Here is a 17284-nt window from a genome sequence, read left to right on the forward strand (position 1 = left end):
GTAAGACTAATGTCTGCTTATTGGTAAAGTTGGATTTTATAGTACTATTTTAGAAATGCCACTTTTAGACAGTGAGCATTTCTCTGCACTTAAAATCCATTTGTGCCTTACAGCCTGTCTCCAGTCCACATCTCGGCTCGGCTGTTTGACAGCTCCCTTGTGCATTTCGCCCAGACAAACACAGGATACTCGGTCACACCTGCACACATCTGCATACTGAATGGGTCTTCCTGGGCTGCAAGGGTGGAGGGCCTGACACTTACATTTCAAAGGCTAGTGGTCTGCCCTCACACAATTGACTGCCAAACCCCCTACTGGGACTCTGGCAGACAGACCTGTACTGAAAGGAGACCTTGTGCACTTCAAGACCACTCTTTGAAGTTTCCCTACTTCAAATGCATTTTTGGGTATATAAACTGGGCCACTGACCCCACCAAATCTTACAGTTCTGGACATGAACGTGCAACCTGTCAAGAGGAACTGCTTGGCTGCCCAAAGAACACATCTGGATTGCTTTGCTGTGAAGGACTGCTGCCCTGCTGCTCTGTGAGATGTGCTTTCCAAGAGCTTGGATTGAGCTTGCCTCCTGTTTTCTGAAGTCTCGGGAACAAAAAGACCTCATCTCTTCAAGGAAACTCCTTGTGTGCCGAAAACCTACGCACAGCCTGCCCTGCAACAAGGAAATAGCACACAGCTGAACTGGAAAGACGCAGCCTGACTTCCCCAGCAAAGATCGACGCAGTGCCTGCGTTGTGACCGGAAATTTGATGCACGGCCCTACCAGATTGACGCACACCCGAGCCGGAACAACTCACTGAGTGAAGAATCGACGCAGTGCCTGCCATGTGACAAACGTTGACACATCGTCTACTGGATCGACGCTACGCCTGTTACTATTTCTAGCGTGCCCAGGATTTTCCCCGCATCATCTCTGGGTGTCCAAAGATCCCTGCAACGCAGTGAGAAACCAAGATTGCGCACCAGAAATTGACACAAAACCCCTGCATCGTGGAAAGGAATGACACCTCAACTGTGCTGCATCAGAAAATCCGATGCACACCTTAGTTTTCCACGCATCTCCTCCTCTGCAGACTCCGTGGGTGGTAATTTGGAACCAAACCAGGTAATTTGTGCAAACGAGACAACTGTTTTCTAAGATTTAAGACTCTTTAATCTTGCAAAAGTGTTATCTCAACTTGTGCTTATTGAATCTTTATCCTTTTGACCTTAATTTAACCAGATAAATATCTTATATTTTACTAATCCTGTGTGGTGTATTTTTGTGGTGTTTTCACTGTTATTTTATGGTTTATTGCACAAATACTTTAAACATTTGCTTTCTAAGTTAAGCCTGACTGCTCAGTGCCAAGCTACCAGAGGGTGGGCGAGGATAATTTGCATTGTGTGTGACCTACCCTGACTAGGACTGTGGTCCCTACTTGGACAAGGGTGTAGACCTCTGCCAACTAGAGGCCCCATTTCTAACAGTGAGACACTAGTCTACTGCAACACATTCAGTAGGCTCGTTTAGGCTGCTAATATTGATATTTCTATGGTGCTGGCCAGCCAGAGAGAGGGGCTGTTTGCTCCAGTGATGGCCCAGATGTAGGCTGGCTGAGGAAGACAGATGTCCGTGTTCTGAGAGAGTAAATGAGCTGAAAACTGATAAAATGTTTCAAGTTCTTCTGAGCAGGAAGCCCCAAATTTTTTGTCCCGGGGCCCCCAAATACTTTGTATATACTGCCTTCAAGATGGGGCATTTTGTCTGCTTGATCTGAGCTAGTTCATAGTTCCACTGTCTGGGAAGGTACTGTGTAATTTGTGGTTAGAAGTATCAAACAGAAGAACACATTACTTACCTACAGTAATGTTTGTGTTTGAATACTGTATCTAACCACAGATTCCTCAACAGCCCAGTCCCCCATTCGGTGAACTGGGCCCTTTTTCATCAAGAGAAATCTCAATCTAGATAGCTGAAAGCTGGTCATGCTAATCTGCCAATGAGCTATGTGTCTGACGTGGACAAGTCTTAGAAAACAATTGATGCCAGAGCACAGGAGTGGTGCTTAAATGTGGCATTTCTAGTCATTTCTGAAGTGGAACAACATCGACTTTGAGCTGCACACATACCAGTGCGCCAGGAGTTTATTCCTTAAAGTTTCTGGATCCAGTGTACGCCTGAGGAATATTCACAAGGTGAAGAATCTGCAGTTAGAGTATCAAACAGAAAGATAGTTCTTTTAGTCTCAAATGGCGACTTCCTTGACACTGGAGGGGGACTACTTTGTGTGGATGGCACCTTGTGAAAGAGCAGAAGGCAGTCACTCACAATCATGTTAGGCGGTGGCTGAAGTAGGCTGACCCATTGCCCTATTTACTGGGTAGAAGAACAATCTGACCAACATAACAGACCAATGGATGAAAAACACTGACTGGGCTTGTGTAAGTAAGTATATTGATATATTCATAATTTATAATAAAATCAAAAGATTTTGGTTAACATGCATAAAAATGCATAGAAGTGACTGAACTATTTCTAGATGAAGAACTTTGTCCACCAAGTCGTACTTCCAGCTCACTAAAAACGGAGCTCCCTTAGGGCCTCAAAATATATTCAGAGTTTTTCTGCTGCTCAGTTGAGGTAATCAATCAGTGTACTGGAGTATAGAATGGTCATCTTGATTAATAATTCTAGCTGCAGACTCCTCTCCGGTAGAATAATCCCAGACTAGATGACTGGATCTGGAAACTACAAAGTTCTCACGTTGCCAGTATGGGGTGTGTTGGCCTTCAACTAGACCCCAGAAATGGTGACCGATGACATTAAAGCCATATAGCGGCCAACCCAGAGAAACGTCTGTTCCCTTTTTTCTGCGCCTTTGATGCAGATCCAGAGCTTGCTCTCAGAGTTATCAGTTTTCCTCATACACAAATTCCTTTGGTGCAGTACTATGTCTCCCTCCCCTAAGCGTTTGGGCTTCAAGCCCTTTAGGGTCTGCAATGGACAGATTTCCATTGCCTACCCCCACTCCATCTGCTTGTGGTGTCTAGGCTCTGACCACAATTCCTATTTTTGCGACTCCTGCCGAAGCATGCACTCTAAGGCAATAAAGGAGCAGCAAGCCTGACCAATCTGCCCATCTCCATGTATGATGGATGTACATAGGGAAAGTTTAGAAGGTACCACATTTTTATATATTTTGGCACTGCACTACTCTGTTGATGTCAGTCTGTTCTTTGCCTTGAAGGCTTGAAAAAAATGGAAGGAAGCTGACATTGTTTCGCAGGGATGGGTGACTTATGTCTTTGGTTATGTCCTCTTACATCACTTATGTTGTCTATTCAAAGGACCCCGTATCATCAAATATAGAGCTTTGAAGCTTCTGGGTCCAGTCTGACATGGGATTATACTACAGGTGAGGAATCTGCAGATAAGTAGAATATCCACCCGAAAGAGTAACTTTTGTTTAGTTTATAAATCCTTCATGCTTACACATGAGAGAAAATAGTCCCAGGCATGGTTGATCATGTTTCTTTATTGAAAAATGTATGGTTCACCTGTATTTGCGGAGGTTAGTAAAGGTTCACACAAAAGGATGCTGGATTATTGTCAACTGGATTAAAATCCTCTAATTGTGATAAAGGGTAGAGATTAACCTTTTTTTGCAAGCAGTCACATTTCAGCATGCCAATACAATGTAGCAAAGTTCAGCCACTACTGGAATGCTGTAAGGGAAAGCAGTGTTAGCTGTGCAAAGTGTGAAGTGATGAGAAAGACCTTTTGCTATTCCAATTTAGTTAGCCTCAAACCCCAGCACTGAACAGGTGTTTGTCTAACCATAACTAGGGCAGGGAGGTGGATTTCTTCAAAGTGCCAGATCTTGTGCTTCTTGTGAAAGTCAAGAAAAGAGGAGAGTCTGATTTGTAGTGGAAGGTTGTTCCATGCTTTAGGGATACAATACCAGAAAGCCCAGCCTCCTGATCTGAATGTACAGGAGAAAGAGTCTGGCGGAGGTGTCTGGGTGGTTAATGGAAGGATGTTAGCTATGGCCCTTTTTGAAGCGTCACCCCAAATGTTTTGCCTTCCTCTGCCTTCCTTCACTGAACCTGTGTTTGTTGGCATTAGGACTCTATGCACTTCCTCATAGTCTACAGTACCATGGTGTCCTAGCTGTGGGTGTGCTGAGAACCACTAGAGATCGTGAGGTTGTCTGCAGGTAAGCGGGTGTGCTGGTCAGTGATGGCTTTGTAAACAGTGCAGTAGGTTTTGAACATGGTCTGGGCAGGCCAGGGGAGCTAATAATCTAGGCAAGCACCCGCATATCCTCTCGGGTGAATAGTGCGCTACACAAATCAATCTGACATAACAGTGGGGATTCATCAGGATGGGAGTGATGCGATTATATTTCTCTGGATCAGACTTGCTGTGGCATAGAGGATTCCCTTACGTGCCAGTATGAAGTGCGGGGGGGCCACAGAGCAGGACAGTATCACCATTCAGATACAATTGCTTTAATAGCAGTTCTGAAGTTGTTTTCTGGAGAAAGTATTTTTCTTTAGAAGAAAGACTCTGTGCCAGGGTGTTTTGTCAGAGTGATCCTTGAGGATGAGGCGGTGTCCAGAGGGGATCCTAGTGTCTTTGCATTGGTTAGGCTTGAGGTGTGAAATCACCAAGGTTCATGTCATTCATCCTGGCTTGTATTGTTTCTTGTTTTTGTTGCTCTTGGCAAATAAGATGAATTGCCTGGTTGGAATGAGCTAGGCTTTGGACATCCAGGTCTGGATTAATTGCAGGTAGAGTTTACTGTATTGTATGTCTGAAGCAGAGGAGACATTCTTGTGGAGTTGTGTACTATGGACGTATTGATGAGCCTGGATACTATTATCTGTGAATAGATCACATAGCTGCGCCATGTAGAATTTGAAGATGACTGGACAGGATGGAATCCTGGGGGACTCTGCAGGTGATGGAGGTGCCCATGTCAACAATTTGGTGTTTGGAAAGGTAGGAGGAGAACCAGTGAAGGGCATTACAGGTGAAACCCATTTAAGCCTCAAAGCTGAATATGAGAGCGGAATGGGCAATTGTCCAATGCTGCAGAGACATCCAGAAATGTCAGGAAGCAGGGCTATTTGTCACATGTGGTCAGGAGGTCATTGCCACGTGTGCTCAAGGAGGTCATTCTCGTGTGGTGAGGGTCGTTTACGTGTGGTGAAGAGGTTATTGTCAATTGTGTTATGTGGTAATTTTCACCTGTGGACGGGGTGGGGCGGTCATTGTCACCTGTGGACTGGGGGGGGGGAGCTCATTGTCACCTGTGAACGGGGGTCATTGTCAGCTGTAGACAGGTGGGGGTCTTTGTCACCTGTGGACGGGAGGGGGGGGTCCATTGTCACTTGTGGACTGGGGGTTATTGTCACTTGTGGATAGGGGGTGTCATTGTCGCCTGTGTGTGTGGGAGGGGGGGTGTCATTGTCTGCAATGTGTACGGTAGTAGTCTTTGTGGTGCAGCATGATCTGCAGCCAGACTGGTAGTCATGCAGGGAATTGTTAGCATTAATATGATTTTGAAGTGGAACATAGACTAGTTTTTCAGTGATCTTGCTGATAAGTGATATGTGAGTGATGTGGAAGTAGTTGGTGAGATCATCTGATTCTAGTGTAGGATTCTTTAGGAGGTGGAGAATCTAACCTCTTTAGAGAGCATCTGGGAAAATACCTTGAAGTGAGAGAGGCAGTCCAGACATTGTTTCCTGCATTAAAATAGGCTGTCATAAAGTCAGACCTCGGGCATGAAAATGAACTGCCCATTCAACCTGCAGTAGAACAGCAACAAGGGACTTCTAGGAAGACACCACACACTGGTGAAGGTTTACTTTTTCCTACAGACACTAGGGCAGAGACAAAAGTATGACTAGATGTACTTGATGCTCTTTCATCAAAACCTCTTTAATCCCACCTTACTCAACAGTCTCTGCTTTGTACTTGGCTCAAAGCACCTGAATGTGGCTGATCAAATTCTGTAGAAGCATCCGGTCTGTAATTGTTGTTATTCACATTGTTTACTGTCATAGAATCACATGCAATTCATTTACTTTCCCCGTGATTTATAAAACAAAAATAACAAAGGAAACTATATTCTCCATGCTACAGGAATTCATTAAAACCTATAAGGGTAGAGGAGGCGCGCCTTTAACTCACTGGCTTTAAGAGAAATAATCCTGGATTAGGAGTTTCACTCTAGTTTTCAATGTTTTAGAAGGTCTAAATCTGCTAGCAGTTTGTGTTCTAACCAATTCTAGAATGTTCAGAGGGAATTGTAGATGGACTACTTTTTTTATTTATCAGTATTGTGGTATTAATTATATTTGGACTATTTCTGACAGCATGAATTACAGCTTCAGCACCAGAGAGATGAAAGGAGAATCAAGGAACTGCAGCAGAGTCTAGCTCAGCTCGAGGAGGAGGAGAGGCAGCTAGTGAGAAGAAAACAGCAAACAGCCAATCCTCCAAGCCCTCTGAAAGATCCTCCTAATCCCAGCTTGGCTGAATCTCCCAACCTCGGTTCTGTCTCTCTCCAACAGCTGCAGAAGATGGAGAAAATGAGACAGCAGCTACTTTCTGCTGCCATCCATCTTAATGAGCTTGGAAAATATTTTACAGACAGGTGAGCCGTTACAGAAATGGTTATTCACCTTATTTAGTTTAGTATCAATTGAAAATGCCTTGCTACTTAATATTCATATTGATATTCAATACAAGTCTTTTATTAATGATAAAACAAGTACATTTCTGTATTTAAATCTAGGTCGTTTACTGAATATTCAGATGGAGAAGCTTTAACATCTTTATTGAAAATGCTAAAGGAGCTCAAGGTCGAATTGCAGAGATTATCCTCTTTTGCTTCGGTAAGCAAACATCTACATTTATTACTCTAGAGGTAACAAACTAGACAAACCAATTTTCTGTGAGGAAGTAAAAACGAGCTTACAATTTAGACCTGTTTCTATGGTCACTCCTAGTTTAGGTTCCAAAAACTAAATTCCTTTAGGTGAATTGTAAACAAACCTCCGATCACTGACCAACATTTGATGTTTTTGGGGTAAAAAGTGGTAACCTGCTTTAACATCAAGCCTTTGATCTTCAATCCACTAGCTTTTGATCATAGTTTCACATGCTTTTTTTTATTTTAAAAAATGATTTTCATTTTACTTAACCAGACAGCAAAGAAAGATACAGTACAATTTGCAGGTAAATACGTAATTCCAATCCCAGTCTTCGGGGGTTAAGGCATCCACAGGGCAGCGTTTGAGTAGACACCAGTAGTGCACCACTAGCAATGTGGGTCTGGCCGGGTGCAGAGGTCAAAGTTGGCGTCAGTGCCCAATGGAATCCTAGGGAGACAGGGGCACTCAGGTAGAAATGGCTTGCAGGTAAGTACCCACCTCTTCAGGGCACAGTCCGGGGTGGGTTTAGATCAGTACCGGGGGGCCACAGGTCAGCACCAAACACTCTCAGTGGTACAGGGGAGGCTGGGTGCAGTGTGCAAACACAGCATCATGCGCCCAATGCTTTTCAAAGATGGTGCAAGCGTTGTCCCTCCTGGTGTTTAGTAATTCTCCCAGCGGCGTGGGCACTCCTGGTGTTTAGTAATTCTCCTGCTGGACCTGCCTCCAAAAGTGTGGCCTGGTCCGGGGGCATTATCTCCACTAGCTGGAGTACCCTAGGATAGTGTAACAGGAGGCAGGAGCCTTTGAGGCTCACCACCAAGTATTGCAGTTCCTGTAGGGGGGAGGTGTGCAGCACCTCCACCCCCAGCAGGCTTTGTTCCCGACCCCAGAGAGCATAAAGGCCCTCATCGGGTTTCTGACCCCATCAGGACAGAAACTTGTCTGTTAATGGCAGGCTGCCACAGAGTGGTCAGCCCTACACTAGAGGATTGTGTTAAATCTGAGGGCCCTGTATGTGCATTTTTCAATAAATCCTACATTGGCATTAGTGTGGGTTTATTGAACTGAGAAGTTTGATACCAAACTTCCCAGTCTACAGTGAGGCCATTGTGGAGCGGTGTAGTTTGTAATGACTAACTCCCAGCCCATGTACTCAATACGGCCACACTGCACTTACAATATCTAAGAATGGACTTAGACCCTGTAGGGGCATATTGCTCATGCAGCTATGCCCTCACCTGTGGTACAGTTCACCCTGCCTAGGGCTCTAAGGCCTGTTGGAGGGGTGACTTACCTATGCCTCAGGTAGGATTTTGTGGGCATGGCACCCAGCGAGGGATGCCATGTCGACTTCATCTTTTTCTCCCCACCAGCACATACATGCTGTAATAGCAGTATGCATGGGTTTCGTGAGGGGTCCCTTAGGGTGGCACAATATATGCTGCAGCCCTTAGACATCCTCCCTGGGCACAGGGCCCTTGGTGCCACTGGTACCTTTTACTAGGGACTTAGCTGTGTGCCAGAGGTGTGCCGATTGTGGAAACAATAGTACAGTTTTAGGGTAAGAACACAGGGGCTGGGGCCTGGTTAGCAGGATCCTAGCACACACTCAGTCAAGTTAGCATCAAATATCAGGCAGTAAGTGGGGGTACTGCAGCTAGTGGCACACATGGTATGACTGAAGATACTAAAATAAAAAAAATGCATATATACTGCTGTTAAGGTTTTTGTTTATGTTCATTCATTTTGTCCTAACGTACTAAAGCTCTCTACATTTCTTGCATCTTCAGAACCCTGTGCGAGGCACCACTAATATGACAGATGTGTTAATGGTAGAAAACGATGAACTTACAAAGTCTGTGATCACACTAACAGAGGAGAAGCTGAGACTGAAAAGAGAACTCTTGACCATTGAGAAAGACCTCAAGCACCAGCTACACAGAGGAACAGGGGGTGACCAGGTACAGTATATTGAATATAGACAGATGCCTTTGTGAACAAAAACTTTAATATGGGTGAGGGAAAGATCTTTAACGACAGATGTCCATAGATTTGACCGCAGAAGGTCAGTGGAATAAGACTATATATTCTGCAACATGTTTTTTTCCTGAGAAGCACATACATATTAGTTTTGATGAATACTTCACACTGCAGATTTCTCACCTTGTGAATATCCCCTGGTACCGGTTTGGATCTGAACTCAAACAGCAGTGCTCCTGCACACCGGCAGATGGCGTTGTGAAGCTTTGCGTTGACTTCTTTCCACCCCGGAAGTTAAGAGTTATGTTATGTTACTAGTTCTTATATAGCGCAAAACTACCCGGAGGCCTTGTAGCGCTGATCAGACTAGAAGATAAAACAAACTGGAGGAATCTTACCGCCTCCATAGAGAGAATAATACTACCTTGCTGTTAGAATAGCCAAGTTTTAATGGCCTTCCGAAATTCTATCTCCTGGCTAATCATACGAATATTAGCTGGCAGAGAGTTCCAGAGTTTGGCTCCCTGGTACTTCAAGGATCTTCCTCCCCAAGATATTCTCTTTACTTTAGGGATCACTACCAGGGCTTTGGAGGACGATCTCAAGACCCTCGTAGGTGTGTAGAATGAAACTAATGATTTTAAATGGTGAGGAGCCCCTTTGTATAGAGATCTGTGAAAGATACACAGCGCCTTAAACTTGATCCTTTTCACTACTGGGAGCCAATGCAATTCAGTCAAAGCTTTCTTAGCCGATGTGGACCTAGGCAGATTAAACAACAGTCGGGCTGCCGCATTTTGAACCACCTGTAATTTATTCACATAACCTGGAGATCCCAGGAAAATACTATTTCCGTAATCTAACCTGGATAAAATCAGGGCTTGTACTGCAAGTCTTTTGGCCAAGGGCGGAAGCAAGCCAATGACCTTACGAAGTAACTTCAGTATTCCAAAACAGGTGGCTGAAATTCTCCTGGCCTGATAGTCTAGGGTAAGTTTGGTATCCAACCAAACTCCCAAAGCTTTAATCTGGTCTTTCGTTGGGGGTAGATAATCTAAATGTATTACTGGCAAAATACTCTTTGCCGGGTTGGGCAATTTTCCCAAAAACATTATTTCCGTCTTTTCTTCATTGAGTTGAAGCCTGCTATCTGTCATCCAGGAAGCTACCGCTTGTAGGCAGGCAGGCAAAACTGAGTTATCAACATCCTTATTGGAGGAAAAAGGAGACCACTAGCTGCGTATCATCCGCATATGATACCAGAGATACTCCGAAAGGTTCTAGGACCTCTGCCAGGGGAGTCATATAAATATTAAAAAGAGTGGGGCTCAGAGATGAGCCCTGTGGAGCTCCGCATTGAAATCTGAACTGATCTGAGAAGAAAGAGGGATCCAAGACTTGAAAGGATCTATTTTGCAGAAAAGAGCTCAATCATTTGAGTGCCAGGCCTTTGATCCTGCTTTTTTCAATTCTTTGAATGAGTAGTCCATGATTGACTGTATCGAATGCAGCGCTTAAATCTAGCATTATTATTGCTGTCGCCTGTCCTAGATCCATCTGTTTTCTAGCTTCTTCCGTGACCGCAATCATAGCTGATTCAGTACTGTGACCCGGTCTAAAGCCCATTTGTGTTGTATGCAAAATCTTATGTTCCTCCAAAAAACCTGATAGTTGAATGTTTACATGTTTGTCAATCAATTTTGCCATAAAAGGAAGAAGCAAAATTGGCCTATAGTTTTTAAATTCGGCTCCGTTTAGATTGGATTTCTTTAGCAGGGGCTTTACCACTGCATGCTTCCAGGATTCGGGTACCCTACCGCTTTGTAGTGAGCTGTTTAGTAGCTCCGTTAACGCCGGAATTAAGGCTACTCTTCCCTGCATAACTATATGAGGAGGTGCGGGATCTAGTGGGGAACCAGATTTTAATTTACTGAGAAGCCCAGAGGCACCTTCCTCCGAAATGGGGAGAAAGCTCTGTAGCACACTGTCACCCTCCTTCTCAATGGGCTGCCCAGAGCCTACCCCTTCCTCCCCTGGATAGATATCCTTGATCTTCTGTAAGAAGAAGGAGGCAAAATTATTACTATGTTCTACTGAAGCTTCCGTTGCTTCCGGGCAAATAGGAATATACAGCAACTCCTTCAGCACATCAAAAATTTCTTTTGGAGATCCTGCAGCCCTTTCAATTTTATCTCCATAATAGGTAGCTTGAGCTAATCTAATCTCCTTCTGATACTGCCTGATTGAACATCTATATTCTTCTCTCTCTACCTGTTTTAATGATTTCCTCCATTTTCTTTCGATCCTCCTGCAATTTCTTTTTAATGTCATTAGATGAGGGGAGAACCATGGGGCCTTGCCTCCATTCTTTTGCCCAGAGGAAGATTTATAGGGCAGCACCGTGTCAAGACTATCAGAAATCCAATCGTTAAAAAGGGTGGGGTCCATCTGAGGGTCCCTCATAAAATCTTTTTTACTTCTAGTTAGTGTATTAACCCATTCTGCTACCTTCAGTCTGTGCCATTTCCTGACCTTGATGTTTAAAGGTTGATGATAGCCATGCAGATTGGGCATCTTAATTTTTAATGTGATTAAAAAGTGATCAGACCATGCTACAGGAGCAGGGGATAGTGCACACAACGAAGGAAGGTTACTAAATACCAAATCTAAGGTATGCCCTCTCTCCTGTGTAGGACCACAAATCAATTGGTGCAGTCCTAATGCTTCCAAATCATTCACTAGACGCTTAGTTGCCGTCAATTCTAGATTATCCACTTGGATATTAAAATCTCCTAACATCGTAAAAAAAAGTTTTTGCAGATAAGTTCCGCAATCCGCTCTGGTAATAAGTTAAGGAATTCTTCGTATGTCCCCGGTGGACGATATAGTAGTACTCCTGTGAATGTAAACGTTGGGTTGAAGGTTAGAGAGAAACTCATCCCTTCGCATCCTAAGAGGTCCAGAGGACAGCAGTTAAAAAGAAGACCTTGTTTAAAAATAACAGCTATGCGCCCCCTCCTTTACCTTTATCTCTGTCGATTCTTGCTATAACATACCCTTTGGGTAGGGCAAGTGCTAACTCCGGCACCGAGCCCTCATGGAGCCAGGTTTCGGTAAGGAAGAGGGCGGCCGGTGCCTCATCCCTCAGAAGGAGATTTATATCTAATTTATGTGCCGACAAAGAACGGCAGTTTATCAGCTGAATCGTCAGACTTTGTTTAAAATGCTCTGAATCTGAACCTATTGGCTCTTGCAGAGTCCATTCACAAGCGGGACATGTCCACGTCGCCCCGCTAAAATGGGACGATAGATGGCAGCCCTCTCCTGGACTCTTCAAAAGCTCCTTAAGTTCCCCCGATGAGTATGTATATATAGCGGGACTCACCATCTTCCACCGGCGTAAGGGGAGTGGCCCCTAGCCCCGTCCTGGCGCGGATGGGCGCAGATGGGCTTGCCTTCGGCGCGCGGACGCCGGGACCGGTTTTATCTCTCCTGGGTAGCGGTCAACTAGACTGCCAACACCCAAGATGGCGGACCTCAGTGGGCCACTAATGTGAGGGAAAGACGTCTGCTCCCTCCCTTAGAATCAGACCGCTTTTTTTTTTTAAATCGAAGAATTAAAAGTTTATTAAAAATATATTAGATATTTAAGAGTTAAAAATTGATTACCGGCTGACCCAAAAAAACACCACGGGTCCAGCCAGAAAAAATACCATTTACACGAACACACAATGTTCGGGAAAAATCCTCCTCCTTCCTGTTAAGATTCAACTTCTAATCTCCCCCACTTCTAAACGTCTTCAAACCATTAACATCCCCATTCCCTTCCCATCCAAACCACACCAAGCCAAAAATTAAATAAATTTGTCCAACTTATTTTTCTTATGAATCCGATCTGCAACAGTATTTTTTATTTATTCTACTAGTGTGCAAGAGAGCATGTCACATAGGATTACAAAGTTTAAACCTTGTAGAGACTGTTGGAAAGAGTTGTCTGTCATAGATCCGCAGAAGGTGTACCTCTAGTGTTTGGATTCAGTACACGACTCCAAGGCCTATGATGACCGCACCCAGATACATCAGAAAGCCATCCAAGAATGCAAAATGAAGCTCTGTGTTGTAAAACACTGCAGGACTTCACACCAGTCCTGTGCCATGGTAGTGCTGATCCACTCTCTAAGTTGTTTCTGCAACAGGTCTTCATCACAGTCTAAATTTTAGTAAGTCCAAAAAGAAGCCTAAGGCATCCAAGAGGGACTTGGCCCTCCCTCCACCCCCCACTCAATCTCCACAGAAGGAACTAGGATGTAACCGTGCCTAGAGGTCTCACTCCTTTTCCACCAAAGAGACTGTTCCTAAATTTAGTGCAGAAGCACCTTTAATTTCCAGGTCTGTCTATACAGCAGATCAAAGCCTTTAGGGGAGACCATGCTGTGGCTTTTCAACATGCTCCACCTCCCTCTGGCATGCCTTTGGACCCCAAGGAAGTCAGGGGCCTTCAGTCAGGTTAACTCCAGCTGATCTCCCTCAGTGTCACCTGTAGCCCTCTGGTTCTACACCAGAAGAGAATCTACAACCTATTATGGTGTCCGACCCTGGGCTGAATTTGTCTCAATAGATGCTGCGCTCTGATCCTAACATGGTGCAGCAATACCAAACTTCCCTAACTCAGGCACAATACCATAGCCACACACAACTGCATAAACGTTTTGGAGATCCTTTAAGTCATCCATATGGAGATGTTAATGGAGGTGCTGGGGATGAGTTTGTCCCACCCTATGATGAGAGTAGGCTGGATACCTCACCTGATGATAGGTTGGTTTCGCCCCGAACCAGCAATTGAGTAAAGTGTATCCTTTGCCCTGTCATTAGGAGAAATGCTGACAGCCCTAAATCCAGCCACTGACAGTTTGGCGGTGCAGGCTATCACTGAGACTGAGCCTAACACCTTTCCAACTACTCTTCCATTCAGGGTCAAAACACATGGAAAAGTTTAATAAAATAATGTTTTTATTGCCCAGGCTTGCCTTTACTTCAGTCAGCACTATCTACATCCTGGTACGCCACACCCATATACTCTGGGAGATGGTTAGTTAGATTTTACCAGCATTGCTAAAACTGTTACGTGCCTCCTTGATGCAAAACATTCAGGATGGCCGGGATGCACCTACGTCATCTGTTCAGGCTTAGACACCACTGATACTCATTTGGGCTATTTGGGGTAAATATGGTTCTTAGGCACCACCCGTCAATTAGGTCAACAGGCTTATCTGGGAATGTCCCAGCATCCCTAATGTACATGTCCTTTGACAGATTTCATCTAAATGGCAAAAAGTCTGACACTGCCCTAGTGTGTTTTAACCCCTTCTGTGCCGTGGACGTAATGGTTACGTCCACCGGCACAGTGCTCCTGTGCCGAGGACGTAACCATTACGTCCTCGGCACTGAGGGCTTCCCTCCCACCCCCCACCCCCACCCCCAAGGCAGGGATGTAAGGGGAAGCGCTAGCGCTCCCTCTGTGGGCTTCCCTCTCACCCGCCAAGGCAGGGATGGAAGGGGAAGCCCTTCCCTCCCCTTCCACCCCTGACACCCCCCGGTGACGTCTGATGACGTCAGCGCGCATTTGCGCTCTGACCTCGTCAGATACCTCTTCCCCATGCGATCGGAAGAGAAATGCTTTGCATTTCTCTTCCGATCATGTGATGGGGGCCTGAGAGGCTTCAAAGGGAAGGAAAGGAATTTCCTTCTCTTTGAAGTCTCTCAGAGCATTTCAGAAGCCGGATCGTAAAGCGATCCGGCTTCTGAAATGCCCACTAGACGCCAGGGATTTTTTTGGTAATTAGAAATTGGCATAAGGGGAGCGACCCCGTGGGCAAGGGTCGCTCCCCAGGGGGGCAATTTTTTTCAAGGCCTTTTCTGCTCCCCCTCGGGGGCAGATCGGCCTATTGTTGTTAGGCCGATCTGCCCTCAGGGGGGGGCAGAAACCCCTAGGCACCAGGGATCTATTTTTTTTTTTAAAGAGTTGGGGAGCGACCCCTTAAGCAAGGGTCGCTCCCTTAGGGGGCACATTATATTTAGGCCATTTCTGCTCCCCTTGGGGGCAGATCAACCTATTTTAATGAGGCCAGTCTGCCCCCCTTGAGGGCAGAAACCACTAGACACTAGGGAGTTTTTTCCCCCCTCCAAAATAAGAGGTTGGGGTATGGCCATACCCCGACCCCAAATAAACTGGGCCAAAGTTGTTCTGCCCACCAGTGGGCAGATGGGGCAGTTACCCCTGATCCATTTCCCGGGGTGCAGAAAGTCTACTAGATGCCAGGGAATTTAAAAAAAAAAAAAAAAACAGTGGGGCGGTGGCTAGCAACCAATATGGGCCTGGTTATGCCCCCACCCCCAACTGAAGGGTGTAACTGTCTTTCAGCTCTCCCCCGCATTCTAAAACATCTCATCCCACAGCAAGCAGGAAGACATTTGATTATTTTGGGTTTTGGTTTTACATCTGGGCCATGAGAGCTTGGCTAACTCTCAAATTCATCCCACTTGGAATGATGAGGGCTGCACTTTCTGGACTTTAGGACGCTGCCATGTAGAAAAATCCATAAGATCTAGACACATCTGAAAACTAAACATCTGGGTGATTCCAGGGTGGTGTGTTTCACATGCACCCCGCACCATTTTCTTACCCACAATGCCCTGCAAACCTCCAACTTTGCTTGAAATCACACATTTTTCCCATATTTTTGTGATGGAACCTTCTGTAATCTGCAGGAATCCACAAAATTCCTACCACCCAGCATTGTCACATCTATACCGATAAAAATTCTGCTGCACTTGTCAGCCTAAAAATGTTTTTTTTCAAACTACCCTTTTGGACCTGCTTTGGTTCCCCCTCAATTTCGACATGTTTTTGGCTCTTTCCTGTCACAAGCACTTGGCCCGTCTAGACAAATGAGGTATCATTTTTGTCGGGAGATTGAGGGGAACGTTGGGTGGTATGAAATTTGTCCCGGTGCGGTGATCCCACACAGAAATGTACGAAAAATGTCTTTTTTAAAAAAAAATGTTTTTTTTTTATATGGCTATATTTGAGGTTTGCTGAGGATTCTGGGTAAGAAAACATTGGGGGATCAACGCAAGTCGCACCTCCCTGGACTCCCTCGGATGTCTAGTTTTCATAAATGTCTGGGTTTGATAGGCTTCCCTAGATGGCTGCTGAGCCCAGGACCAAAAACGCAGGTGCATTTCAATCCCCCCCCCCCCCCCCCCTTCTGCAAAAAGAGGTCGTTTTTGCATTTTGATGTGTCCAGATAGTTTTGGGGCATTTCCTTCCGCGGGCAGTAGGCCAACCCACAAAAGTGAGGTACCGTTTTTATCGGGAGACTTGGGGGAACGCTGGGTGGAAGGAAATTTGTGGCTCCTCTCTGATTCCAGAACTGTCACCGAAATGAGAGGAAAAAGGGTTTTGTTGGCCAAATTTTGAGGTTTGCAAAGGATTCTGGGGAACAGAACCTGGTCAGAGCCCCACAAGTCACCCCATCTTGGAATCATCTAGGTGTCTAGTTTCCAAATATGCACAGGTTTGCTAGGTTTCCCAAGGTGCCGGCTGAGCTAGAGGCCAAAATCCACAGCTAGGCACTTTGCAAAAAACAGCTCTGTTTTCTTTGTGAAAATATGTGATGTGTCCATGTTGTGTTTTGGGGCATTTCCTGTTGCGGGCGCTAGGCCTACCCACGCAAGTGAGGTACCATTTTTATCGGGAGACTTGGGGGAACACAGAATAGCAAAACAAGTGTTATTGCCCCCTGTCTTTCTCTACATTATTTCCTTCCAAATGTAAGACAGTGTGTAAAAAAGACGTGTAATAGAGAAATGCCCTGTAATTCACATGCTAGTATGGGCACCCCGGAAATTCAGAGATGTACAAATAACCACTGCTTCTCAACACCTTATCCATTTTGGAAATACAAAGGTTTTCTTGATACCTATTTTTCACTTTTTATATTTCAGCAAATGAATTGCTGTATACCCGATATAGAATGAAAACCCATTGCAAGGTGCAGCTCATTTATTGGCTTTGAGTACCTGGGGTTCTTGATGAACCTACAAGCCCTATATATCCCAGCAACCAGAAAAGTCCAGCTGACGTAACCATATATTGCTTTAAAAAATCTGACATCGCAGGAAAAAGTTAGAGTAAAATGTGGAGAAAAATGGCCGTTTTTTTCACCTCAATTTCAAAGTTCTTTTATTTCAGCTGTTATTTTCTGTAGGAAACACTTCTAGGATCTACACAAATGACCCCTTGCTGAATTCAGAATTTTGTCTACTTTTCAGAAATGTTTAGCTTTCTGGG

General features: G+C 44.9%; 1 protein-coding gene across 1 annotated transcript in view; it reads left to right on the forward strand.

Annotated features, from left to right (window-relative positions):
• LOC138285504 (pericentrin-like) overlaps window positions 1-17284 on the forward strand; it is a 542361-nt gene that overhangs the window by 401714 nt on the left and 123363 nt on the right. The window contains exons 23-25 of the mRNA XM_069225495.1: window positions 6388-6668; window positions 6810-6909; window positions 8742-8912. Of these exons, the coding sequence (XP_069081596.1) occupies window positions 6388-6668; window positions 6810-6909; window positions 8742-8912 (552 nt within the window). The remainder of the gene's footprint in view (window positions 1-6387; window positions 6669-6809; window positions 6910-8741; window positions 8913-17284) is intronic.

The sequence above is a fragment of the Pleurodeles waltl genome, chromosome 3_1, assembly GCF_031143425.1.
Source record: "Pleurodeles waltl isolate 20211129_DDA chromosome 3_1, aPleWal1.hap1.20221129, whole genome shotgun sequence".
Taxonomy (NCBI): domain Eukaryota; kingdom Metazoa; phylum Chordata; class Amphibia; order Caudata; family Salamandridae; genus Pleurodeles; species Pleurodeles waltl.